Source organism: Nelumbo nucifera, chromosome 5 (assembly GCF_055504915.1).
Source record: "Nelumbo nucifera cultivar China Antique chromosome 5, China Antique-T2T, whole genome shotgun sequence".
Classification (NCBI taxonomy): Eukaryota; Viridiplantae; Streptophyta; class Magnoliopsida; order Proteales; family Nelumbonaceae; genus Nelumbo; species Nelumbo nucifera.
The window spans coordinates 9,155,908-9,183,329 of record NC_142653.1 but is presented as its reverse complement, the minus strand read 5'-3'; the positions used below and the strand labels follow the sequence as shown (position 1 = coordinate 9,183,329).

Below are 27,422 nucleotides of genomic sequence, written 5' to 3'. Positions count from 1 at the left end.
GATGAGAAAAATATATCTTAAATATAGGATTTAACGAGAGTGAATAGGAAAATATTTGTATTTCCAAGTGGTTTTAAATCTTACATTCAATTTCCACCATTAATAAAAATATTTTTTATTTACCATACTTATTATTGTTTAACATGTTTGTTAAAAATGTTTCCATTTTTTTAATTTCTATTTTTTATTTTATCTATTTTTGTTTGAATTTTATTATTTAATCGTGGCAACATGGATTAACCCATTTGACCCAAAATGGTTTAATTTCTTACCACACCTAGATGAAAACTCTATTTTTGTAGGTAGATTTTAAAAGTATATACTTTTATGTTATTGGAATTAATTATTTATTAAGTGCGGATTTAATTAATAGAACTTAATGATGAGAAGAAACAAAAATAACTTAAATATAGGATTCATTGAACATGAATGCAAGTTAATAAATTAAATATTGGATTTATTGAGAGGGAATTTAATGCATTGAATATCATAAAATTACCTATTTTCAAGTCATTTAATATCAATAACTAATTACCCTATTTGCCCTCACTTCTTATCAATAAATTTAAATGTAGAGGGGTAAATTTTGTTCTCAAAAAATTCCAGAAATAATCTTGAGGCCATTCGTGCTTTTTAAAGTAGTATAGATTAGTTGAACATTAAACAACAAGAAATGAATTTGGGTGCTAATTGAATGCCAAAAAGTAAAAAAAAAAAACTATTAGTGGTTCACATTTATGACTAGATAAATGAGGAAAAATTGTTTTATTAATAGAAACTCCCAAAATCATATGCTTTCTATCCCATTTAACATTGTTTTGAATAAACAGATTCCTTCACAATTAATCAAATTTCTAGATTAGAATTCTCCTGCAAGATACAAGCAAACTCTATAATTAAAAAAAAAAACTAAATGGACATTGTAGAGCAACGGATGATTATGATTTATTAACTAAAAGGGTATTTGAAACCTTAATAGTAGAAGCTAAGAATAATTTCCTTGAAATTGAATTCTGTAAGGGAGAGAGATATAATGGCTAAAGTAGTATAGAGATAGAAGTTTGTGATGATAGGAACTATGAATGAGAACAAAAGAGAGGGGTCCGGATGTAGTAGGTACGTTAGGTAATGGGACTTTCATCCAAACGTTTTTACGTGTAGTGATTAATGAATACAAATGTCATAGGCTAGCTAATTTTATCGGTCAATGATGGGCTAGTGGCAGATTTAAACGTCCAATCCTGATTTGACACATGCCCCCTTACTGTCCTCCAAAGTCCAACACAAATACTTATCTTTTACGTTACACTTGACTGAACTTTTCTTCTTTAATTTTTGGGTAAATTATAAAGACCCCTATATTATGGGGTTTGTGACAAAGACTCAATAAAGACCCCTGTATTATGACCGTGAGACAAAGACCTCCTTTTGTTAGTTTTTCGTCCAAAAAGACCATTACGCTATTTTTTAATCCTCATACTACCTTTGTAGATAGAAATTTAATCTAATAAACAGAAATTTGAACTAAATCTCTAATTCAACAGTTCGCTTGAACAAGAATGTTAAAGTTCGCTTGTGTGCTGTTGAAATGTTCAAGCACACGACTCTTGAGTCCATTTCAACAGAGATCTTTGTTCAACAGATATCTCTGTTGAACAGTTCGCTTGGCAGAGATCTCTGAGTTGAAAGCTTAAGAATGGGCAGTTCTGGCTTTCACGGCCAATGCTGCCATGTCGATTCTGTTCTCTCCATTAACACTTAAACAAATGAGTTTCTGAATCTGAAAGAACAAACAGCGAAACCGACTTCTCATCATCACTTTTTTTTTTCTGGTAACAGAGTTGGTCCTTGTTAACTCAAAATCCCACTTTTTTTTCTGGTTACTTATTTTTTTTTTTATAAATCATCACTGATTCTGACATTTATGACCATTAATCGATACTGATTAGTAGCTAATTGGTTGGGAGAGAGAAAAAATGAGAGAGGACAGTGAAGGAAGGGAAAACAATAGGTTAAATAGGATTTAAGAGAAAAAAAAGACACAAATAGAAAAAGTTTAGTAAGATATTTTGATAATTTAAGGTATTTTATCATCTGATTTAAATTAAAAATAAGGGGGTCTTTGTCTCATGGTCATAGTACAGCAGTTTTTGTCACAAAACAAAATATAGGGGTCTTTTATCACAGACCCCATAGTACGGGGGGGTCTTTATAATTTACCCTTAACTTTTTTTTTTCTTTGAAAGATACTTTTAACTACAACTTTGAAAAATTCAATTTCAAACAACAGAACAAGACACACTTGTGGCCGGACTCAATTTTGCTGCTGATCAATGGAGCCGACCACCATTAAAGAATAATATATAGCCTTTGTGGGAACTGGAAGCCAATAATATTTCGAAATCTGCTACCAATAACCTTCCGGATAACCTTTGATCCTTGATCAGAATTCAGAAATAGAATATATACTTCAATCTCACGCTTGAACAGCTATCATATCGTATTATATTATTGCGAAGGCTGAATATGCCATACATTGCAGTGATCAGACTCTGAGAGAAATCACAGAAGAACAAGGAAGATAACAAAATTATCTTTTTTTTTAATAAGAAGAAAAAAGAAGAGGAAAAAGAAAGAAAGAGGGCGTGGTGGTGGACTGGTGGTGAGTGTCTGTATTCATTGCTGATCGAGCTTGCTGCCGGCCACATCCACCACGAACCTATACCTCACGTCGTTCTTCTCCAACCTCTCCATGGCTGTGTTTACGTAATCCATTTTCACCACTTCGATCTGCGAAGTCAGCCCCTTCTCCTTACAGAAATCAAGCATCTCTTCTGTTTCCACCATGCTGCCTATGAAGCTCCCGGTGATCGTCTTCCTCCCTTTTAAAGAAACATACAACAGAACCATAGACAAAATTTTAACATATAATAAATCAACAGAAAGAGGAGTGAAAAGTGAAAACAGACAATATATATTACGTAGACTCACCCAGCATCACCATGGGAGAGACGAACTGTAGAGGCTTCGAAATGACACCCAGCAAGATCAACTTTCCGTCGATCTTCAAGAGAGAGAGATAAGGTTCGAGAGGATGATGGGCAGGGACGGTGTCGATTACGTAGTCAAGGCTATCAGCGGCCTTCTGCATCGCGTCAGCATTAGAACTCACGAGGTAGGCATCGGCGCCAAGATGATCCAACGCCTCATCTCTCTTCTTGTCAGAGGAGCTGATCACGGTTACATGATGGCCCATCGCCTTGGCTATCTTCACACCGATGTGCCCAACCCCTCCAAGGCCCAGGATCCCTCCTCTCAGCCCACTCTTCTTCAGCCCAAAATGATTCAACGGGCTGTACACCGTCAACCCAGCGCATAGTAGCGGAGCCGCTTGTTCTGCTGCCAATCCATCTGGTATTTTCACCACAAACCTAACCAGGAGCATTCGAATCGAGAGGGAAAAAAAGGGTTAAAATAGAAATGATCAATTTTCCCTTGGACCGTGGGTAGAGAAGTAAAGATAGAATGAACAATAGAAGTACTTGACTACTTGCAGGGTTTTATTTCCTTACTTCTGATCAACCACCATAGCATCGGCAAACCCTCCTTGGGTGGGTTTCCCATCTGGATAGACATCGTTATAAGACCAAATCTTCTTGCTACAGTACTGTTCTATGTTAGATTTGCAAGGAGAGCATTGCCTGCAACACCCGACGATGACACCCACTCCGACGCGATCACCAGCTTTGAACTTGGTAACATCCGATCCAACCTCTATTACTTCACCCACGACTTCGTGCCTTCAGATTCATCATCATGACAAAGCGTCGAACACATAATCAACAAACAAATTTAATCTTGCAATCATTATATGCTAATGTTATATCGAAATGAAGATACTAAAGTTGCAGAAACCGTGGCCGTGGGGGTTTCGTACCCAGGAACCATGGGGTAGTTGGACATGCCGAGGTCGTTCTTGATTTGGTGGATATCGGTATGGCAGATGCCACAGCATATTACCTTGATGAACACGTCTTCCACGCCTGTGTTTCTGCTAAGACAAAATTCGAGATTGGGGCGTGAATAAAAGGAAAAGAGAGAAGATTTTTAGTCAATAAAAACTTTAGAGGGGTTGGGGGATTCTATCATCTGTGTCTACAACTTTACCTTAGACTGTAAGTGTAAGGTGATAGGAAACCAGTTGGGTCTTTTGCTGCCCAACCGATCGTAGTTCTCTCCTTTTCCAGGCTACCCATGTCGCACGTGAATTCTCACTCGTTCGAGAAGGAGGGGATGATTCCTGTGCTCCTTCTTTTCGGGTTGAGAGGATGAAGAACCCGGGAGAGGAGGAGCCTGAGAGTGAGGAGTCTGTAGATTTCACCTTTAAATAAAGACAATAGGCCAGACCGCAAGAGTGGAGCCGTGGAGGTGGAGCAAAAGCAATTGAAGAAGCGACATCCCAACTCAGGTCGGAACTCGGAAGGTGTGGTAGGTGAAAATTGACACGTCATCGTTCCCTCACTGTGACGGAATCTGCTCCTTGCGATGTGCAAGTGAGGCGCCCTATGTGAGGAGCAGATCCGGTCTCCTCTCCGTCACTACCTTCGACCCTTGCAAGAAAATTGATGTGAAATTACGGACTTGATATATTTTGGGCTTCACTCAGGTAAAATCCATTCGAACAGCCTTTATTACCATACATTGAGAATATCTCTATACTTTATGCTTTATTTATTTTATAGAAAGATATTCCTAATGCAAGATTACAAAATGCTGATAAAATATTGTGTGTACAAATTTGTCCTGATAGAAGCCAATCTCATAACGTTCCTTCATCCATCTTATGGATAAATACTTTTTTTTTTTAATCTTTTATTTTTTTATGGATAAATACTTGATCTAACGGGATTGAAGCATGTGTACCTTGATAGGAGGGCGGATTCAGTGCTCACATCGTTCCAATTGCACAGTTGGAAAGGATGTGAGAACAGTGTAGCATAGTTTTGTGAGGATTAAGCGTCTGTTTGGCAACGACGTCGTTGCTCCAGAAAATGGAGAAACATCAGTGCCATCTTGGAAAAAAACGATGTTCTAGGAAATATTTGTTTGTTTAGAATTGTTTTTTTTCATAAAAAATGGTGCTCTAAGCCACGTCTTAGAAATTGAGAAGATGTTATTTGGAGTAACACTGAATTTGATGTTTTTTCAGATTACAACTCATTGCTGTCAATGAGAATGCAATGTGGTAGTGACGTGGACTTTTTATAATGGGTGCCAGTATTGAAAACAAACATGGAGCACTGGTATCAATTACCAAATAGAAAGTGTTTTTGTTACTCCAGGAAACGCCCTATTTGATAGCAACATTTCCAAAAAAAAAAGATGCCATTTTATCAGAAAAGGGTAGTTCTAACCCACACATTAGCAACACCGTTTTCGGTGTTGTATTGACAGCATCGATGCCAAACATATACTAGGGTGTGGATATATATATATATAAGGTAAAAACTTAAACCTAGTTTAACTTTTCCCTAAAAACTGAAACCTCTCCTATCATTTTAACATGGACTAAAAGACCTCTCATCTTTGGAAGTGTCATTAGGGCTGCATTTGGTTGCAATGCAAACGTAAATATGTACACTACATATTTACCCATTTTTCGGTTCATGAATGCAAACACGATTTACATTTTAAACCGATTTTGCATTCATCCTGTTTGTTTGAAATTGATGCAAAGGTGTGGGCCCACCATTAACTGTTCCAATTATCTTATGTTTCAATGCCTCAGCTTTGGTCAAAAAGTTAATTATCAAATGAATACAAATTTGTATCAAAAAAATAGGTACAGTAATACTCTCTTTTTAGAGTACAAAAGTGTTAGAAAATGCAAATTTACTTTGATAATCATTACTTTTTAATGTTTCAAACAAACGCTTGCAAATGGGAACTAGAGTGCATAAATACCCCAGTTCGGCATTTGTATCGCAAATAGACGCAACCTAGACAAAAACCTTCAATTCACTATCAATCTGTCAAGAACCATTACAAAGTGACACATGTGAAAAGTTGTTTTTTTGGGAAAATAACGGTTCAGCCCAGGGTCAGAATTTTTAGGCCCAAAGTACAATTAGGGTAGGTAACAGCTCAGAATTAATGCCAATTCACGGGTGAACATTGATGCATAGAATAAGATATTTGACATTTTAAATATTTATAAGTCTGCAGTAGAATTCAGAAAACTGCATTGAGCCTGTCCTACTTATCTGTTTTTTTCCTCTGAAAAACTAATTTTGCCCCATTTTATTCCTTTGCTTGTTCGTTCATTGTATTTATAGAAAACTCACCCTTTATTGTGTACATTGTGATTCATTAATTGATATCAAGCTGAAAAAATCAAAACTAAACAAATTTTATAAAAGAGTAATTAGTTGCAAAATAAAAAAACAAATAAATGAATAAAGTCATCAAAAACTTAACTAGCATGACAAAAGGAACGGCAACTCTGAGCGAGTAGGGATTACATATGCAAGAGCGATAAAGTCAACGGTCACACCTACACCTGATCATCTTGTTGTTAATGAAGGTTGAAGTATATATCCAGATTTTGTATTTTCTTATTTAGATTAACTGAGGTTTTCATCTATTTAAAATAAACACCTAAAGTGTTATACTATAAAACACATCTGCTGAACAAAATGCTAGCTAGAAGCTAACCTACATGTACTACAGGCCCTCTCTGTGTAGCAAATGAAAGCCTACACAAACATTCTTCTGGGAAGTAGTTTAATAAACTGTTCTAAGTTCAATGAATCAAATTGGAACTTGACTCAATGGGTTTTGTGTGAATTCCATTTAGAGTTATTTTCTATAAATAACATAATTGATATAAATTATTGGATATAACTCTCGGTAGGATGGGCTCAATTGACCACCAATTTTTAATATTTTAATTATATATGCAACAGTTGTGGTTACTAACAAATTCATGGAGGTTTTCAATAAATTGAGGGAGAAATTTCCCTTAACAATGAGAAGAATCATAGTCAGAGAGCTTTTTGCTATGTTCCAACAAGATTGCTGCAAATCTTTGTTCTCTGGTTATTGGGTTATATTTTTATTCTGGAAATTTGAATAACAAAAAAGGTTAACATTATATTTTTAACTCCTTAGATTTAAAGGTTCATGCATATGATAGGGGAGGTCTTAATCCATTAAATAAACAAAGTAGAGGAGATTTTAGTATTTAGGAGAAACCTTAAAGGAGGTTCAAGTCTTTTATTCTAATATAAAACACACTTTACACTTTAGTGGATGGGATCATATAGTGTTCCGTCTATTTTAGTAATTTCCCGTCAGAGAATGAAGTCTGTCATAAAAGGCTAAACTACTGAGCGTCATGAACTCTGCTACATCTTTTCTAATTTAGTATTTAAAATATAATTTATTAATTAAAAAAATCAAAAATTCAAAACCCTACTTCTTAGGGCTCAGTTTGAAATGGATACAAATATAATTATGTAGAGTGTAAAATTTTATATAATTATTTATATTTATACTGTATAAATTTGCATTTATATTGCTTCCAAACCGAGCCTAGATTCGTTCCTCATTTTCTCTCAAGAAACACTCACCCGACTGACCCCATCTCATCTTTCTGGTCTCTATGATGTAACGCTCTCCAATAATCCAATTATCGATGCATATCTCATTCTCACCTCAGGAACAGGGACCATAGTTTATTAGTCAAAAAGTTATTGGGAGGAATTTGGATTTTTGTCCTCAAAATCTGTCATCGCAGATTTGCTGTCCTTAGCACCTGTAGATTTGAATAACGCTGTTCCCGGGTTGGGTCAATTTAGTAGCGTTTTTTCAATTGATTCAGCATGATCGGTTATTTATAGGTCAAACTGAAATCGATCCTCTATTAAGTAAAATCGATCTGGTTGGTTTGAGTCGGTTTGGGTTTCAATTAATTCCAATCTTGTATAATACACATGAAGTTAAAGTGCTAATATTATATATAATATTTTAGAATATATTTTCTAGAAATATATATTTAAAACCAAAATATATATAATATTTTTTAGATATATGTTTATTATTTAAAACTAAAATATCTATATTTAATAGATATTTTTCACATAACTTGGTTCGGTTTTGGTTTTCACATATGAAAACCGAAACCAAACCGAATTATTGGTTTGTTCATCTTTGCAACCCAAAACCAACCAGTAATAAGGAAAAACCGACCAACTCGAATTGAATCAGGCCGGGTTGATCGATTTATTCGATTTGGATTTATTTGTGAAGAGCACTTAGATTTGAGAACATATTCTTATCTGTATGTTTTTATTCACAAAGAGAGGTGATCGTTTCAAAGCTCTTACATTGTGTATTGGGTTTTTAATGCACAGCTATAAGTGGCATAGGATGGTCTGTACACGGATTTTATGGAGAGAAAATCCGAATTCATCCAAAATTCAACAGTTCTTATATCCGTGCAGTTGAACAACTCCATACTTGTATGTTTTTGTTTATGGCGAAGTATTCTGTATTCCCAATGCATAGAAAACGGTGTGAACACGAGTGATGAAATCGTAGTTGCTATCAGAAATGAAGAAAGTTGGCTTAAAGCCGATATCTGAAACCATGTACCAATATATCATACAAAATGATTTGATAAAATTTAAAACTTTACAAATGTAGGCCCTAGCCATATAGTGATTATAAAATGAAAAGTTTGAAGAAGAAAAAGGAGTATACCCAACTTTGGGTATCAAATGTATAGAATCCTTCCCTATAGCTAGACCACAGGACATGGCCAAATAAAATACATCAAGGAGAAAGATTTTTTAAGGGATCAGTTTAGTACCTCAGGTTCTTGGGGGGTGGAAGAGCATTTTAGCCGGTAGGAATATAATCGGCATCATGGCTAGTTAACAAAGGAGACAAAATCTCAATCTCGAATGATTAGGGCTGTTCATAAGAAGACCCAACCCAACCAATTCGTACTGATCTAATCTGAGTCGGTCGGGTTTTTTTAGTACCGGTTGGTTTTGGGTTATAAAAAATCATAAACCGATGATTTGGTTTGGTTTCGGTTTTCATGTGTGAAAACCGAAATCGATCCGAACCAAACCGACTTAGTAGTTAGTTCCTAGTTAGTAGTTACAACCTACTTAGTTCCTATTTAACTAAGTTGTCTCTATCCTAATTACAACCTACTTAACTAAGTTGCCTCTCAAACTCTGCTCCCTCCACAACTGGATCCATGGATGGGCCATAAAACATTAAGGAAATGCTGGTTTCCTTTGGGAATGTAGAGCCATAAATGAACACTTGAACAACAACTAAGTCACCACTAAGTAGAGCCAAAACCGACCCAAGCCGACTCAAACGGTCAGGTCGGTTTTGCTTAACACAGGGTCGGTTTTGGTTTCAATTTCAGGTAACCCGACCAGGTCGGGTCGGTTGGAAAAAGATCAGTAAACCGACCCAACCCGACTCGTGAACAACCCTACGAATGACATTTGGCTTCCCTCAATAGAGGGGTTTAGAGCATTGTTTTCAAAACTGGACCGGACCGGATCGGATGGTTGGACTATAAGAATCGGGAATCGATCACCTGGCTGGTTCTGTTTTCCTCCAAAACCGCTTTTCCCCTAGAACCGTTGATTTTGGTCAGCAAACCGCTGAACCAATTAGTTAACCGTTTGAACGATTTTGACAGTTTTTCAATTTTTAAAACTTTTTATTTTTTTGTCAAAACGGGCCAGTCATTCGGGTCAAACAGTTGGACCGTTCAAGCCAATAACCGGACCCCTAATTGGTTCGGTCACCGATTCATTTTTAAAAACCATGGTTTAGAGTAATAGGTCCCCGCCCAAACGAAGACTCTCCATCTAAGGTTTGGGAGCTGATTGAGATTGACCAGGTGAAAAGAGTAAAGAAGACTTGGTAAGGAGCCTGTTTACAGACCATTTTGCAAATACCATTATTCTCAGTTTGTCCTTAGCTAAAGGTGAAATAGATGATAAACTTATATGGGCTGTAGATCCAAAGGGTGTTTTCTCTTTGAGTTCTTGCACTCCAGGCCCCTCCCAGACTGGAGTTCTAATTCTGGCCCCAATCAATGGATTCCTACTTTTTTTGGCATTATAAAGGCGAATACGGATGGAGGTTCTTTTTGGGTCTAAATAAAGGGAGTTTTGGTGCAATTGTCAGGGATCACCATGGTCGTTTTGTGGCTGTCTGTTTTGAGAAATGCCGGGTCCTTTCTCCCCTCTAGGTAGTGATGGGATCTGCTCCTCACAAATGGGTGTCTCACAGGCACATCCACCGTGCATTGGGAACATTTCCCGTGAATAATAACAAATAAGTACGGGAGATGTTCCCAATGCATGATAAGATGTGCATGTGAGGCACAAGGTGTGAAGAGCAGATATGGTCTCCTCTAGGTAGGGGTGAGCAAAAAAATTGAAAAACCAAACCGAAAAATTGGTTAATCGAATTGGTCGGTTTGGTTTCGGTTAACCAATATAAAAAATTGGCAGTTAACTGAACTGACCGGTATACATGTTTTTCTATATATTTATGTATATTATATATATTATAAATTATTAAATATGCATTATATAAATATATGTTTATAATATATTATTTAAAATATAATATTTGATATATATTTATAATTTATATATATATTTTATAATATATATTATAAAAACTAAAAAACCGACAAATCGAACCGATGGTTAATTGAACTAGTCAATCGGTTAATCGACTGGTTTCGGTTATTGGTTTTCCAAAAAACCGATACTACCGGTTTGGTTAAAAAAAAAGCCCATGGTTCAGGTAACCGACCGTGAGCAACCCTACCTCTAGGTGGAAGCTTTTGTAGTTAGAAGTAGTCTAAATTTAGCTCGCTCATGGATGCTCCTAGGTTTAGGGGTGTCAATGGTATTCGAAAATCCAATTTTGAATTTGATATTCGACATAATTGAATTGAATTCGGATAATTCGAATACCTAATTGATCGAATTCGGATATGACTTGATTTGATTTGATAAATATCTGAGTTCGATCGATTATTTAATTCTTATATATAATATATAATAATTAAGTTATATAAATAATTTATATATTTATATACTTTATATCAATAAAATATTTATCTTATATATTTGTTAATTATCTAAAATAATTAATTAATCGAATTTGAATCGAATCGAATATTCCAATATTTACTCGGATTCGAATTTAGATATTAATTTTCAATATCCGTCGGATATCGAATCCAATTCGGATATCAGATTTTATAATCGAATTCAAATTCGGATATTGCCTGATCCGATTCGAATTCAATCCGTTTACACCCCTACCCAGGTTGTTGTGGAATTTGACTGCTTAAGTCTAATGCTGCTAAGGCTGTGTTTGGTTGTAGTGTAAATTTATTTGCACTAGTATAAGTGCATGGGAGTGCAAATGTAAAAAATGTAAATTCTTGTTTAATTTTGTTTTGGATTTTATTTTATTCTGTTCCATGTCTTAATTTACTTTATTTGTACTGCAATAAAACAAAATAAGCTAAAATTCGAAACAGAAATAGGTCAGAATTTACACTCAAATCGTTTGCACTGCCATGATTTTGTATCAGTGCAAATTTATTTGCATTTCAACCAAAAACAGTTTAAGGCTCGAAATCTGGAGATAGATGCTAAAGCCAAAGTTCAAAGTATCGATATGTATTGAGAGCTTCTTGATACACCCTTACAGAGGGTTTATCGGGGTTTTGACTGGTTTAAGGGATGGACGGACCTTAAAATGGCTCCTCTGAACCAGATTTGAAAAAAAAAAACAAAAACTAAAGAAAAAAAAACTACCGATACATATCAGGCATATTGATATTTTGAACCTTGGCTGAATCTTTCTTTCTGCTGAAGGACATTCAGACCTTGGCGAATTCTCTGTCCTGCTCCTTTAGGTAAGGCGGCCCCTAAACAGAGTTACTCACGAGTTGGCAAGAAAATGTTTTAATGATCGGGGTGTTTTTGTTCAGGAGTGCCTGATCTGGCTTCGGGAGCTTCTGGTTATGGATTATAATGCCTAGTTTTTGTGTTTCTTCCTTTTTTCTCCTTGTTTTGATATTTTTTCTCTGTTTATCTTCTTTGTTTACCTGTTATCTCTTTGTAACCTTTCCGGCCTTTGAATGGAAAGTCTTGATTCAAAAAAAAAAAAAAAACCCACTTTATTGGGAGGCAAATTCTACCATTTGCACGTGTGTGCGTTTTTTTGTTGAAAATAATTTTGTAGTGCCAATAGGCCCGGAGGTTGGATTAACTAATATTCGATCCATTAACAGAAGATAAATTTATACAAGTGTCAATGTGGCAGATTTATCGAATTGGAGCCATCTATAATAGACTCATGTTGGAGTAGGTCGAGTTGGACCAATATCTGGTCCATTGACAGCCATATACACAACTGGGAAGGGGTACCCCATCCACCCTAAGTGGCAATAGGATTTGATCACAGGTCACCACTGCAACAAGTCAGGGATCCTACCAGCCACCATCAATTGGTAAGTTTCTCGAAAATTATATCATACCCAAGAAATGAACCGGAGCGCTGAGTTCGTGAAGTCTCGATCCATTTCCATTCCGCAGGCAACGCTACCAACTCCCCGTATTCGTGTCAATGGAATCGCCCCTGTTCCGACCTATTATCTCCTTTAAAAAAAATGTGAATTATTCACAACTCGACAAAGGGAGTAGGTTGTGATCGTGACGTTGTATTAACGGCAATTTCTACGCAACCGAAGTTAGGGATTAGAAATATGTCTTGATAATAAATAAAAAATGATGATGTCATCTGGAGATATTTTCAATACATGGCCGAGATGTGCTATGGGGGCTGATTCGGTCTCCAATTGCTTCCGTCGATATTCAGCAGTTAACTTATTACAAATGCAGTATAGAGCTCCACGCCTTGGTTTGTATGTACTTTGTAGCAGGTGTTTTGTGTTGATGATTTGTTCTCCGATTTATTCTAGGTATTTAAGCCTTATCGGCACCTCATGCTTTCATTTCGATACTGACGCTACCTTGCCGGCAACAAAACAAACCAGCATAGACCTTTTCTTCTCTGATGGCAGAAGGTTGGTCAGTGGTCGGTACAATTTTGAAACTGGACAGTTCGCATAGAGCGGAGTGGGTATGAGGGCTTGACTGTTCGCCTCACAAGTCACAACTCAGAAGCAACGAAACAGTTAGATGTTAACATCCACCTTTCCAGTCGGGAGTCCCCTGGAGTCCGGGCAGAATGTTATGGTCCCCGTGCGTAGAATCCCGTCACGGGCCGGTCCACGGTGCGAAAGCCCTGCTTCCCCTTACGTTTTCCCTTGCGTGCAGACCCTATTGCGGAAACTGAATGGGTGATTTGTCCAAGAGACCATCTAAACTCTCATCACTATTTTATTGGCTGAAAAACTGAATGCCTTTATTTCAATTCGTAGCTCCTTAAATAGGAGATTACAGAAGGAAATTCCTAATTAAACTCAAACTCCAATTTGAATTCAAACTCCTAATGGTAACTCACTCTTACTTAAGATAAAGATAAAGATAAGATTAGATAAAGATAAGGGATAAGGGATAAGATAAGGATAAGGTAGGCTGGCGGCGAGTTGGCTTGACATGTCCAGATAAGGGTGGGCCCACCCCTATGAGCTGTCATGTGAGCCCCACTCTGTTGTTGCTGCCAGGTGCGTGCGCGCGGCTCATGGTGCCGCTGCCGCGCAGTGCGTGCACGCGACTCATGGTGCCGCTATCGTGCGGTGCCGGGCGTGTGCGCGGTGCGCGGTGCGTACTGCTGTGCAATGTGCGGTGCGCGCTGCTGCCTGGCAGTGCATGCTGCGCGCCATGGTGCCGCTGCCGTGCGGTGCCGGGTGGGTGCGCAGTGCGTGCCGCCGTGCGGTGCGCGTTGCACGCTATCGGTGCGTGCTGCTGTGCGGCGCTGCCAGGCAGTGCCTGCTGCTGTGCGGCCTGCCGTGCGTGCTGCTGCCTATAACTGCTCCGTAGTGCACTGCTGGATGGTGTGCCCATAACACGGGACGAACTGAGTCCCAGTCTCACCCCAAAAACTAGGATAGTTGCAAACTATATCCAATTAGATACTGTTAAAGCTTCACCATAATATAGAGATCAAACGGTTAAAATGTTCTCTGATCTGATTATTCTGAATTTGGGCTAGGCAATCTCTTGGGTAGAAACAGAACCTATTTAGCAGTCGATGCTGATGGAATAACCACCCCCGACGATCCTGTAGGTAGAGAAAATGACATTCTTATTTATTACAATTAGGACTTAGAAGGCAACATCTGATAGTTCAAACTTCAACTAAAATAGTTTGTATGGATGTGTACAGGCAACAAACATGATTAAACCCGCCAAGTTGAAAGATTAAACAAAGAGTACTGGAATATCAATCTCAAGAAATTTTCAGCTACAATTTACTAAATCAACACCAATGACTAAGGGTGTCAATGGACCGGTTTTGTAATGGACATCTGGACCCTGTCCAGTCCAAAATCATTTTGGACGGATTGGATGGACCAAAAAGACATAATAGATTGGACCAATCTGGTCCAAAATATTTATTAGATTGGACTGGACCTGATCCATCCATAATAGATTTATATTGGATTTGGTTGGATTAAGCCAATATCTGGTCCATTGATATAAGATAAGAAGATTGGTGTGAATGGGCTGGATTTGGGTTGAAACCAATCTAAATTAAAATTTGAACAAACTGGATGGTCCAAACATTAAATTGGACCGGTCCAAAATGGCCCATATTATTCATTGGATTGGACATGGGACTAGATCGGATTGGACCAAATCCAGTCCAATTGACCCCTACCAATGACCAACCACAATATGAGAGATTGAGAGTATGAAAAATGGCAGGTAGGGACGCCAATGGCCAGGTTGGATTTGGTACGGGTTTACCTCAACCTAGTTCAGCCCTCCAATGCTCCCACCCAAACCCGACCCAACCTAATAGCGTGTAGTCTGCAAACCTGCCCCCAACTGCTGTAGCCTTTCAATTGTTTTTTTTTTAATAACAAATTTTGAAAATCAAGGGCCAATTGTTTAAATTGGAATTTGATTTATGGGCTCCAAAGCTCACTTTCTCCATATTCAAAGAAGAAACCAAATCAAACATGAGAAGAAATCCTAAACTTTTAAAGTTGATGGGGTTAGAAGTCATACCAAATTACAAGATACCCTCTACATATGTAATGACTTGCAGGGCTAGGACAATGAACCTGAACCTGACTTGGGTTGAAGTATCAAATTCCAAACCCAACCCTACACCTCAATAAACCTGACCCTAACTCCACACTGGGTCAAGACAAGCCAGGTTTACATTTAATCTTATCCATTAACATCCCTATTGGCAGGGCTTTGGTCATGTTGACTTCCCTGTGTGGAAGACCAAATTGCTGAAACCTCCGCTCAAGTTTCAGATTGTTGCTGAAACCTTCCCTATAGTTTGTTAATTGCAAATCACCTCCCCTAAACTTTTTGATACAGTTACAAGTAAACCCCTTGGTTACTAATGAGGTTGGTTTCTATAGAAAAAATAATACAAACTTTACAAACAACAAAAAAAGAGTTTAAAGTTGCAATTTACCTTTGAGCGATTGATATTCATGGAAAAAGAGAATGGGTTTGAGGTACAAATTGATATGAAGAGAAAATTTGAAAAATAAATATGTTGTTCGAAAGTAATTACGTGAGTGTTTTGTTCATTTTGATGCATTTTACTAGAGAATTTTAAAAGAAAGGGTTTACTTGCAACTGTGCCAAAAAATTCAGGGTAGGTGATTGAAATTAACAAACTTAGGGCAAAATTTCAGCAATGGTCTGAAACTACAGGGGATGTTTTAGCAATTTACCTTTTTTCTTGATAAGTGTGGTAACCTGTTCATGGGCTGGCCCAGCCTGAGCCCATTATAAGTCAGGCTCGGGCCTAAAGCACTGGGCCCGATTTTTTTCAGGGTAGGCTCGGGCTTTCTCAAAAAAGCCTGGCCCAAGCCCAACTTGATATCATATATTAAATAATAAAAATATATTTTATTTAATAATATATATTTACAATATTTTTTCTTTGTTCTTCTCTTTTTTCCAAGTAATAGTAAGATGTTTATTATTTTTGAGTTTTGAAGGTTTTTAATATAAATAAAAACATTTTTTTGTTGAATAAAAAAATTTGTTTTCAAATTTCTGGCCGGGCTCGGGCCTGAGTGTATTCTGTTGATACAAAGCCTGGCCCAAACCCGGCCCAGCCCATGAACAGGTCAGTGGTATGTATTACCATAAAGAGGGAAGCCCCCAGGTGTAAACAAAAGGCGTATTTGAGAGTATACAAATTACAAAGGCATGTACAGGATACACTATCCAAACAATAAAAAAATACTAGCCATCTCCAAAAATGATGGATGACCAGTTGGTGCCAATCAAAACTTATCCCATGGAAGAAATGGAGAATCCCAGCTCATCAAACTAATAACCATTCTGTCTCACTCATAATCTCCTTTATTGAGGACTGAGGAGGCTTTCGACTAAAATAATTCCTCGAGAGGCACTCCTTCCATAAGGCCCAACAGAGTCCGGATCTCCTGCCCACACAAACTGCCCACGTTTGTCGCAGCCACACATGGAGAACATCTCAACCTCTGCATAATATTATGCAGGGGGAGATGTTCCCAATTCACGGGGGTAGTGTGTTGTGAGTAGACGTGGGCAGGAGATCCGGAGTCCCAACAACACGGCAAATAGAAGTGGCTTTCATGGGAGTCACCCTTATCAACCACATTGACTCCTCATCCTCGGTGTCCTCAAAACCTTGAATAACCACAAAAATAAGAAGTGGATAGCTCTAATCTGCAAGTTGGCTTGGAGTATTTGGCTAAACAGAGAAAATGATTTTTAACTATTCACGTGCTGATCCTCTTAGTGCCTTTAATTATGCATGCAGATCCATTCTTAGAGATAGATTTGCAGTTTGCAGAATTATGGAGAGGAGTGTTGGTGATCATAAAATGGCTTTCTGAAAACCTCCAAAACATAACTGGGTGAAAGTGAATATTAATAGAGGTTTTTGAGGTCATTGTGCTGCTTTTGGAGTAGTAACAAAGTCTCATAAAAGGAAGTTTTTTTGGTTGCAAAATATGGTTCATGAAGATTGAAGCATTTCCTTTGAAGGAAGGAGCCTTTTGGGTTAAAAAGCTAAAGGTAAACAGCGTCTATTTTGAAAGTGAATGCTTGGAGATGATTCATAACGTTACCCATCTAAGAATGCAAAAAGGGATTATTTTTGTCTTGAGAGATACATCTCATATTTTAGAAAATGTCTGTTTTTCAGTCCTGTTTTACATCCAGGGAAGGAAATGAGGCAGTTCACATTGCTGCCCAAGGAGGCTTTACAGGTGGAGATTGGCAGAGTTCTGCCCAATGGTTGGAGAATGTTCTTTTGATGGGAAGTGAGGCTTGGTCAATATCTGGTAAGAATGAATTATGCTAGTTACCTAGTATATGGGCTGTGTTTGTCTGTTTTTGTTTGTGTGATTCTCTTGTTATCATTCTGGATTGCTCTCTGTTGTTGCTCATTGCTGTTTAATGAATTCGGTTTAGCAAGAAAAGAAAAATCATTGCACAGACTGAATCAAAGCCAAAATAAACTACATAAATTCTCTGTTTTCAGAAGCAAGATCTGTTTCATTATAAATATCATAAAGCTCAAAACATCATTATTAGACTTTGAAAAGATAGAATCTAATAGGATAGTTTTAAATTGTAGCATAGAAGAAATTTCTAAAAAAACATTGTCTTGAACATGGTATGAGAGGATGTAAAAAGAAAAATAAAGAAAGATATGTTTCTAGAAAAGAAAAAAGTGAAATTCATAATGGTCTTAAATTCTCTTCTTTTGGGGCTTTGTGATTTTAACAATTTTCACCACATTCAATAAATTTCTCTATTACTAACAAAAAGGATATCTATATGGGACATCACACCCAGATCAATGAAAGACAAACAGGAGATACCTGTCCATTGTTAGTCTTATCATGGTTCCAGCAAAACTAGTATAACAACAAAAAGGAGAGCCATAACATGACAGAATGAACCCAACAATGTATGATGTGCAATATTTCTTGCTATTGAGTAAAGAATGCATTCAAACAACTCTCAAGGGTTTCTCTACCAAAAAAAAACTCTTTAAAGAAATAACAGAAGGGTATGAATCTCAATAACTTGTACCAAAGTATTGTGAAGGAGCACAAAGAGAAAATGTAGCTCAATCTCCTAAAGGCTCCCATGAAGAACCTGAGAGGATCTTCTTCATCTCAAAAACATAAGATTCCCCAGCTTCTTTGCATGTGTGGAGGCAAAGGTGCAACCAGATTGAGGCTCTCCAGTTCTGAAAGATCACAATTTGAAGATGATTGCAAATGTTGTAGAGCCAGGGCTATATTAGGAAAAATCATCTGTCTACAATGAAGATGCAGGTGAGGCTGCTTCTCTGCAATGCTTCCACCCTCTGAATCAAGGCCAAATGGAGATTCCTTTGACCTTGGAAGTTTCTTGTTCTTCTGAGGATTTGACCAAGAAAGAGGTTTCCATTTCCTGTGAGCTTGCCAACCATACTTGTAGTCTCCAACTATTGGTGTCCCCAGGACCTCAGCACAGTGGACACGGAGCTGTGTTATCAGGGAAGGGGTTAGAAAAAAGTGTACCATAATAGACAGATTACTATCACTGAGTACAGAGATCAGACCTGACCTGGTGTTTTCTACCAGTAAGTGGACACAACTCTAACCATGTATATCCTGTGGCATAGATGAGCAAACATAAATAGACACGTAAGACCAACATTATGTGTGATTAATAAATAAAGGTGCAAGCAATGCAACACACAAATCAAACTGGGAACTTTGCCATGCACAAGGGCACAGCATCAGGTGGAGTTGGTCCAAGTATTCCAGCAGCTCTCTTGAAAGAGATCCCAGGTTGTATGAGTTATCTCAACTGTTCAAGACCTCCGTATCATCAGGATCTCACATTGTCTTTGCACTTGATTCCTTGAGATTGGAGGTAGAGGATGATGATTAACATGTTGTAGTGAGATGGTTGCAAGGGGAATGAGGGCACTTGGGTTTATCAGCATTGTATTAGAGAAGAAAAATCATTTGCATCCAGAAAGAATATATCATTCTTTTGGATTAGATTTGCTAATGATTTAGCCGATTCATTTTGAATCCCATTCAATGATGTCATAAATTGCTTTTCTTAGTTACTCCTATCACTTCTCTCTTTTAGAACTGTTGTCACTTGACATCTTTTCATGAAATCCTGGACAGCATCTTCATAAAATCCATTGTATATTTCCTAATGTATTTAAATATGAAAGATAATGAAAAAAAAGAATATTCTTAAGTAAATGGTCAAAATAACTTTGAGTGAATTAAATGAAAAATGACCTATAACTTTAATTACAATTATTTAGTTTGTTGAAATACATGTTGTCTTTTGGATATGGCTTCATAAATTTCCTGTTAAGAATCACTTAACGTTTTTTTTTTAATTTTTTTTTATTTTTGCATCTCTTTTCAAATGGAATAAAAGTTTAGGTCAACAAGGAGAAGAGACTGGTTCAAATCTTCTTCATTCCTTGGAGATCCTTCTCTCTCTCTCCTTATTTTCTCTTTTTTCTCTATCGTATCAAGAACCTTTTCAGTGCAGTGAACTCAACTGTCTTCCCACTGTTTATAGAATCTATTATATTTCTTAATGTATTTAAATATGAAAGATGATGAAAAAAGATTAGTCTTAAGTAAATGGTAAAAATAATTTTTTTTGAAGATCAAAATGGTAAACATAACTCCAGTGAATTAGATGAAAAATGATCTATAACTTTAATCTACAATTATTTAATTAACCTAAAAAATGACTTTTAAGTTAAACATAAAATTCAATAAACTGAATAAGCCCTATCCCAACTATATCAGGTCAGCTACAAGAATCCTCTTTTTAATCATTAGCTACATCATTGTACTCCATCAAGAACTCTTTCTTTAGTCAAATTGTATGTATACGCATCCCCTTTGGCCTTCCCCTTACTCTTTTGAGCCTTGTATAATTTTGATAAATCTTTTCTATATTAGAATTACATCTTAATAGAACAGTACACTTTTTGTTTAATGCATTCAATCTGGCCCCTCTAAGAAAAAAAAAATTCTGGATTTACCCTGCAAAGTATGCTACTGATCTAGAAGTATGCACAGCCACATGCCATTTATAAAGCTTTATTGACATCATTCAATGCCATAATCTTCTACAAAAGGTCACTGTAGCCAAGTTTTTAGCTAACCATGAGCTGAAGATTTCATCACTTGATATTTTGTTACTGCATGCTGAGATGAGATGGCATTGCCATTGGTATCAACGGTCATTCGTTCAGATTTCCCATCATCCAGCACCACCTGTAAACAATAAATTAGTTGCTGCATAGCACATTTGAACCACAGTCATTAATCTAAAGAAATATATTAAACAACATAACCGGAAAATCTATACCATACATTGTATGCAATGGTGATACTTGCCTTGGCCTCACTTCTTTTGATAGAGAGGCACAGGAAGTAACAAGTTACTGAAACTTCTCTACACAACTTTGAAGAAAACAGAGTTTATGCTCTCAAACTTACCAGTATTAACAAAACCCTTCCAGTATTGATAAAATTCTCTCTCTCTCTCTCTCCATCGTTTTTATTCTATTCAATGTTTAGGAACTGGACCAGGATGGACGGTCTGCTATCACCTGGATCCTAAAATAGATTTCTTAATTCACAGTTCCTAAATCCTAAAGAACCATTTAACTCAAAATGAACCACATGGGAGGACCATTGATCCCAAGAAATTCTTATGGTTTTCACAAAGCCATATAGTTAAAAGGGAAGGCTTTTAGTAGCATCCAACAATTTGCATCAATCTTTGCTGGGAAGAGGAGGGGAAAAAAAGAAAATTTTGAAAACACTAAGTGACAAGACACAAATCTAGGCATCAACCCACAAATCAATGAAACACTGATTCAAATTCAAAAATATAAACAAATAATTAAATGAAAAAAAGGAAAAAAAAATTAGGAACCATCAAGTGTCAAGAAACAGATCATATCTAGGCATCAACCAATTGGTTGCAGGGGAAGGAGACAGACAGATTTATAAGGAAAAAGAATACAAATTGTTCTTGTAGTGAAAAGGTATAGATGATTGGAAGATGGCATTCTATTAATGAAAGCTTGCATCTTTTGAGGTGAAAATGGAAGTTGTGGACAGATCCAATCAAGAGATGTGAGATCCGAGAATCCTAGGTCAGAACTTCAATCAATCAATTTATCATTCCAAAAAAAAAAAGAATTATAAAAAAACAATGAATTGTTTAGTTTCATTTTGATTTTCTTCTTCCCATGCGAAATTTATTCCTTTGTATCATCAGATATTCAATGATAGAGTAAAAGGCATCTCAAACTTCACAAGACCATCTAGAAAGAAGGCAGAAATGAGTTTTCTCATTTAAAGCCAATATCCATTTTAAATTATTAGTGCAGAAATGAGTTTCCTGAACTTCGAAAATAAAACAATAAAGGAAACTTAAAAGGTTATTCATCAATAATAAACTAACCTTTCCTAATGGGGCAGAAATTAATCCGTTAGCCCGTTTTGGAGTTCCAATGACAAGTGCCCAATACCTCCTTTGCAAGATCATTTTATCATTGTCCTTAAAGGTGAAAAAACAAAGAAAACAAAATATATGGAGGTTTGAAGTTGGAATTCAATTCAAAACATAAGAAAAATGTAAATAACATAAAATATATGTAATCTGTTACTGTGTATGTTTGGCTTACACTATACAAAGACATGGAAACTATAAAAAAATTGGCATACTCCTTTGTACATATCACACATTCTTTCCATATATTAATAAAGAAAGTTTCAGTTAGTGATCAAAAGAAGAAAATTACATACACGGAAACTAGAGGGAAAAAGGATTAAGAGCTTACTCACATTAATTGATGCTCCAAAAGTTTTCTCTCGGAAAATAGAATGCAGAATTGTTGCACTTGTTTGTGTCCTCCCCATAACTAAAATGCCACTGCTATCTCTGTCAAGTCTATGAACCTTGTGTGTGGCAAGATAAGCAATTACTTCAAAAAGTTAGTAGTTGTGGTGCTGACAAACATAAGAAAAAATTCAAGTAACTTTGAAGATCTTATAGAAAACGAAGAAGTAAATCCAAATTAACCTTATTTTAAAATGCAATCATCGGTTAAAGAATCTCATATTGCTTTTTTGAATCCTGATTTGGTATTTTGTGGTTCTGAGGTCTTGAGCCGTTTTCATATACCTTGTCTTTTTCTTTTTTTGGTAATAAAATAAAATTTACTAAAAGGAAAAAAGAAGATACAAGAAAGGTGACCAGAAGCCACCCAAATGAAGAAAAAGAAAACAATCCCAAACTCTAAATACAACCCAACAACAAGCCCACAACAATGACAACCAAAAAACCAAAGGCAACAAACATCCAAACCCCAATAATTGGACTGCAAAAGAGCAACAGACTCCATCAGAACTCCAACAAAATACCATACAAGATGATCCTCTCTTTCATTTTAATATATTTTTGGATTGAAACCAATAAGAAAATCTAAGTATGAACTGGCTAAAAATTGCATCTCTTCTTGAATGGTGCAAGGATAACCTTAATGAATGTAAAGATGCTACACATGGCAAAATAAGGATCAAGCAATTAGTCTGAAAAAAGTATAAAATGTACAAAAAATAATGAAAGATGCAAAGTCAATGATTGGCAATCTATTTGGGGGATAGGTACAAAATTTATAACTTTATATTGTTTTAATATAGAAAAAAAGGTGTACCCAAGACAACATCAGAAGAAGTGCTTTCAAGAAGAGAATTATAAAGCTTCTGAAGCTTTTCCATTTCATAAGTTGTACTTTTCAATGTAGAAAACATTAAAGGATGTGTCTTCCCTATTTATACATACGACTATGGTACCTTAATATTCATGTAAGTATTATAAATCCCATTTTAGCTAGTACATGCCACTTCTTGCAATTCTAACATGTGAATCTGCCATTTTAATGAAAAACTCCATGTTTCTTGACACTAGTATTATAAATCCCATTTAGCCAGTACATGCCACTTCTATGACAAACTCCCCGGAGTAGGGCTGTTCATCAAACCGATGAAACCGACCAACCTGACCCAATTCGACATGATCTGGTCAGTTTTCTAATTATTTTGGTCGGTTTTGGTTCAGCTTTTATGCTAACTTGAGAGGTCGGGTCAGTTTCGGTTTGGCCATTTGTAAACCAATCTGAGCAGACCATAGATACATATTAATTTTTTATATTTTAAATTTATATTTTTTTAATATGGGAAAGTGGGAAATTCCCGTATTTCCTAGTTTAAAGTATTTTATATTGGAAGTTTTATTTTTTTTTTAAATTTACTTTTTAATAATACCATTACAATTCTTTAAATTTAAATTTAATTTTTTAAATTTAAATCTTCTGAACCAATTGACCAAATTGATACACCCGAGTTGGCCAGTTTTCACCATTGGTCGGTTGGTTTCGGGTGACCAACTCCCCAACCTGGTCAGATCAGTTTGGTTGGCCAAACAGCTTGGAACTGAACCAAACCAACCTGCGAACACCCCTACCCCAGAGGCCTAACATTTCCAATATGTGTGGGGTTTGGCTTCTCTAGATGGCATACCAACCATAGGGCTGAAAGAAGTGAGGCACAACCAGTCTAGCCATCGGGTGGTTGTTTCGTACCTTGATGAAAAAGTAAAGGAAAAAGAAAATTGATGGCAGGAGTGAAGAAGAATTGGTTGCAGTAGCTTCCTTAGGATTGGTGTCACAGATTATAAGTTATGTTCCTATACATGTAGAGACTGGAACCTGACCAGGTCTCCTCAGCACTGTTCCAGATATCATTTGCTTGAAAATAATAAAACCTATTTTCTCACGAAACTCACCAGCCGAGGAGGTTCTGAGTAGTCATATCTTAAATAAGTTGCAGCCAGTTCATCCAAACTTTTCTTGATGCCAATCCCACCCTGTTTGTGGGCAAGAATCAGTAATGGAAAAAGGAAGTCAAACATAGAGCAGTCCACTCTGTTTCAAAAAACTTACCTGAACTGGCATGCCATGGGGCTTATTAACAGCAATGATGGCTGGATCCTAAACGTTAAAATTATGAGTGGTTACGTGTTAAAAGTGAAACAAAATACTATTCTTACAAACTGAAGAGCCAAAAGTTGGAGACCTTGTACAACTCAAGGCTACAAATGTAGCTTATTTCATCCTCATTGCAGTAGTGTTCCTGTGTCTCAGAAGGAAGCTCTTGAACAGTGATTGGAAGAAAGATTCGATCTCCTAAATTCATAACCTCCTTTGCTGTGACCTTACCAATAATTTAAATAATCAAAGCCTTGTTAACATTGATAATCTATAAATAGATAATAGTGGGCAAAATTTAAGCAAATCAATTGGTATAGCTAATTTCATTACCCTCTTCAGCCTATGTTCTTGAGCATGATTTCCTATATCAAGAGAACTCATTGAATCACAAGATTCTCTTCGAACCTGTCATAAAAAAAGAAAAGAAAAGAAAAGAAAGTTAAGAATCAATAAGTAAACAAAAGGTCCTCCTTTCCTTTTCCTTGTTCTTTAAGAACCCTTCTCTGAGTAAGGTGAATCAAAACATGATCCAAGGGTTAAATTGTGAGCATTGAGCACCATCTGCTTGACCGAGACAATTCATCCCATTGCATAACTTTCTTTCTCTCTTCCCTTTTTAAATTCTTGACTATGTAATAAAATTAGAGAGAGAGACATGACTGCCCAAATAATGCCTCCCGAAAACACCCCTCTTTACAAAGATATATAATGCCTCCCGAAAACACAGACATGACTGCCCAAATAATCTTACACAAGACAACAAAACGGCCCCAACACAGCTCCCCTCAGAAGCACCAAAGCAACACCTAAAGCAAAATTATAAAAAAAGATTCTCAAACTACCACCAAACCTAAACTGACTGATTGCTAGAATCAATTCTTAACAGCCCTGCCCACTCAAGGCTTCAATCTGTTCTTCAACAGAGATTCCCTCTTCCTCCCTAATCTCTCCTCCCTGAGGGAATTACATCATGAACCACCCCTGTTTCAAGGCCATGCCCTTCCAGCTGCTTTATGCGTATTCCACACTCTCAGAAGCCACACCTTCTAATTCAGAAGCAGAGGGGCATGCCCAAGTTCAACGTGTCTCTACCTGATCCGAAGTAATGAAAGCCGCTAATAGCTACGTATTTAACTGGATTTAAAACCAGAATTCAACATATAGCAAGGGCGACACTGACTTTCACAAGGGTTTGAATTTGAATCACATACAAACTTATGATTCCAACATTATAACCGGGTATTTCAAAAAACATACCTGAAACCTGTGATTACCACTACCAAACTTTGCACAATTAACATCCTTATAGAAAGAGTAGGAGAAGGCAAAACCCATGTATGTGAAAAACATAAATAAGTTTCCAACAAGAACTGCCTGAGTTAATCCACAAGACTAACCTGTCTCAGGCGGAAGAGCTTTTGCACAAGGCTCCTAGGGAGGTGAGGGCAGCAACGGAGAACCCATTTCAGAGCCGTTGTGCTAGTGGTGGTGTTGGTGGTTTCCCCCTTCAAATCGGAAGGACGACTCGAGAGCGCTTTGACTACAGATACAGCGTCTATGGAGGAAGAGACGGGAGGTAAAATGAGCCATCTCCCCTTTTCTGTCTTCTTCTGTTTCTCTTCTTTCGAGGCAGCAGCCGCAGTGTTATACCAAGTGCACAGTTGCAACGACAGATTAGCGCAGAGTTTCGAAGTCGATTGCGTTATTGGTGAATGAACGGAAGCTCGCCGAACGAGCAGAGCTTCGAACATTTTTCAGTTGGGGTGGTCGGGTGGGCGTCGATATATAGTTACGACTCATGAAGACCCCGAACGAAGGGGAAAGCAATTGTGTCGATACTCTATCATAGTGGTCACTGGTCAGTGGACTACTTTCTTCTCACAACTCATTGACGATGGTGCGAGGCGCGTTACTATCGAAGTCTAATAGCCCTAATGCCTTTGCGGCCAGGGGGCGTTTTTTTTGAGATTTTGAGAGGGGAAAGTTGGTCAATTAAATGCACTTATCCGGTAATGCATTTATGCGGATAACTAACTTAATGAACAGTGCCTAAAATGGGCTTGAGCTAGGCCCAATTAGACGTACATGTAATGATGTAAAACATAGCAGCCGTTTCCATCTAGGGATGCAAGTGGATTGGATCATGATTGTGGCAAACAACTTCGTACTTTGTTAGACAAATCTATTTTCCCTCCCGGCAAATGACAGATAATACGTTAGTTGTCCATGAAATGTTCCATTTTTTGAAACATCACAAACGAGGTATAAATTTTGTTGCCATAAAGTTTGATATGGCCAAGGCCTATGATCGTCCCACTAGAGAGATTAGGCAAGGAGACCCTTTATCTTTGTACTTGTTCATTTTAGCTATGGAATATTTTACTCAAATGATTTTGAAAGCTGAAATGGAAAACCAATTAACAGGTATCCAGTTGTCTAGACAAACCCCAATCATCTTTCACATTCTTTTTGCTGATGATATTCTTTTATTCTTAAGAAGTCATAGAGATGAATTAGATAATATGAAAAATCTCCTCCACCAATTCCAAGAATCCTCAGGACAACTCATTAAGCTAGATAAATCAGGGATTTATTTTAGTAAAAAAACCCACCCAAGACATCAGTGAATAATCCGTAGACAACTCCAAATTGGAAATATCCCTGTAAATTCAAAATATCTAGGTCTCCCTCTCATTTGGGGCAGGAATAAACATTCCCAACTTTCCTTTATCTTGGATAATTTAAAAAGTAAACTAAATAATTGGAAAGCTTCCTCTATTAGTCAGGCGGGGAAATTAGTTCTTATATAGTCTGTTCTTCAAGCTATCCCTTCCCATGTTATGTCAGTTTCTCAATTACACCAAAAAACAATCAATGGTATTTGATCAAATCATTAAAAATTTTTGGAGGGGTAAAACTGAAAACAACTCTTAGGGTCCATGGGACAAACTGTCCTTACCTAAATCTCTTGGTTGCCTAGGTTTTCGAAAAACCAAGCTAGTAAATATCACTTTTCTCAAAAAACTCGCTTGTCATTTATTAAATGAACCTCAGAAATGGGGGGCCCAAATTTGGAAATCCAAGTA

At 37.0% G+C, this 27,422-nt stretch overlaps 2 protein-coding genes across 3 annotated transcripts; both read right to left on the bottom strand.

The window, feature by feature from the left end:
- Positions 1-2,466: 2,466 nt before the first annotated feature.
- On the bottom strand, positions 2,467-4,478 carry LOC104607310 (putative cinnamyl alcohol dehydrogenase 1). Its single transcript, XM_010272943.3, has 5 exons — positions 4,168-4,478; positions 3,938-4,051; positions 3,573-3,800; positions 2,992-3,431; positions 2,467-2,882 (listed from the first exon to the last, which is right to left on the bottom strand). The coding sequence occupies exons 1-5, from the start codon at positions 4,254-4,256 to the stop codon at positions 2,677-2,679; spliced, it is 1,077 nt and encodes a 358-aa protein (XP_010271245.1). The 5' UTR covers positions 4,257-4,478; the 3' UTR covers positions 2,467-2,676.
- Positions 4,479-18,185: 13,707 nt separating this feature from the next.
- LOC104607319 (Pseudouridine synthase family protein) lies at positions 18,186-26,326 on the bottom strand. Of its 2 annotated transcripts, XM_010272949.2 has the most exons (10): positions 25,734-26,320; positions 24,667-24,741; positions 24,422-24,559; positions 24,289-24,336; positions 24,132-24,212; positions 22,130-22,243; positions 21,747-21,842; positions 20,434-20,545; positions 18,846-18,892; positions 18,186-18,763 (listed from the first exon to the last, which is right to left on the bottom strand). In XM_010272949.2, exons 1-10 carry the CDS (start codon positions 26,085-26,087, stop codon positions 18,410-18,412), a joined length of 1,419 nt encoding a protein of 472 aa, XP_010271251.1. In that variant the 5' UTR covers positions 26,088-26,320; the 3' UTR covers positions 18,186-18,409. The 2 variants fall into 2 exon arrangements, with proteins under 2 accessions (XP_010271251.1, XP_010271255.1); XM_010272953.2 differs by lacking the exon at positions 21,747-21,842 and having other exon boundaries at positions 25,734-26,326.
- Positions 26,327-27,422: the final 1,096 nt, after the last annotated feature.

Excerpts from the sequence above, each read along its gene's own strand:
- LOC104607310 (XM_010272943.3), bottom strand. The coding sequence starts at position 4,256 with ATGGGTAGCCTGGAAAAGGAGAGAACTACGATCGGTTGGGCAGCAAAA. Across the intron at positions 4,052-4,167 it reads CCTTACACTTACAGTCTAAG|AAACACAGGCGTGGAAGACG; the intron begins GTAAAGTTGTAG and ends TTGTCTTAGCAG. Across the intron at positions 3,801-3,937 it reads AACTACCCCATGGTTCCTGG|GCACGAAGTCGTGGGTGAAG; the intron begins GTACGAAACCCC and ends ATGAATCTGAAG.
- LOC104607319 (XM_010272949.2), bottom strand. The coding sequence starts at position 26,087 with ATGTTCGAAGCTCTGCTCGTTCGGCGAGCTTCCGTTCATTCACCAATA. Across the intron at positions 24,213-24,288 it reads CCCATGGCATGCCAGTTCAG|GGTGGGATTGGCATCAAGAA; the intron begins GTAAGTTTTTTG and ends GCCCACAAACAG. Across the intron at positions 18,893-20,433 it reads GATGAAATCTTCAGCTCATG|GATATACATGGTTAGAGTTG; the intron begins GTTAGCTAAAAA and ends TCTATGCCACAG.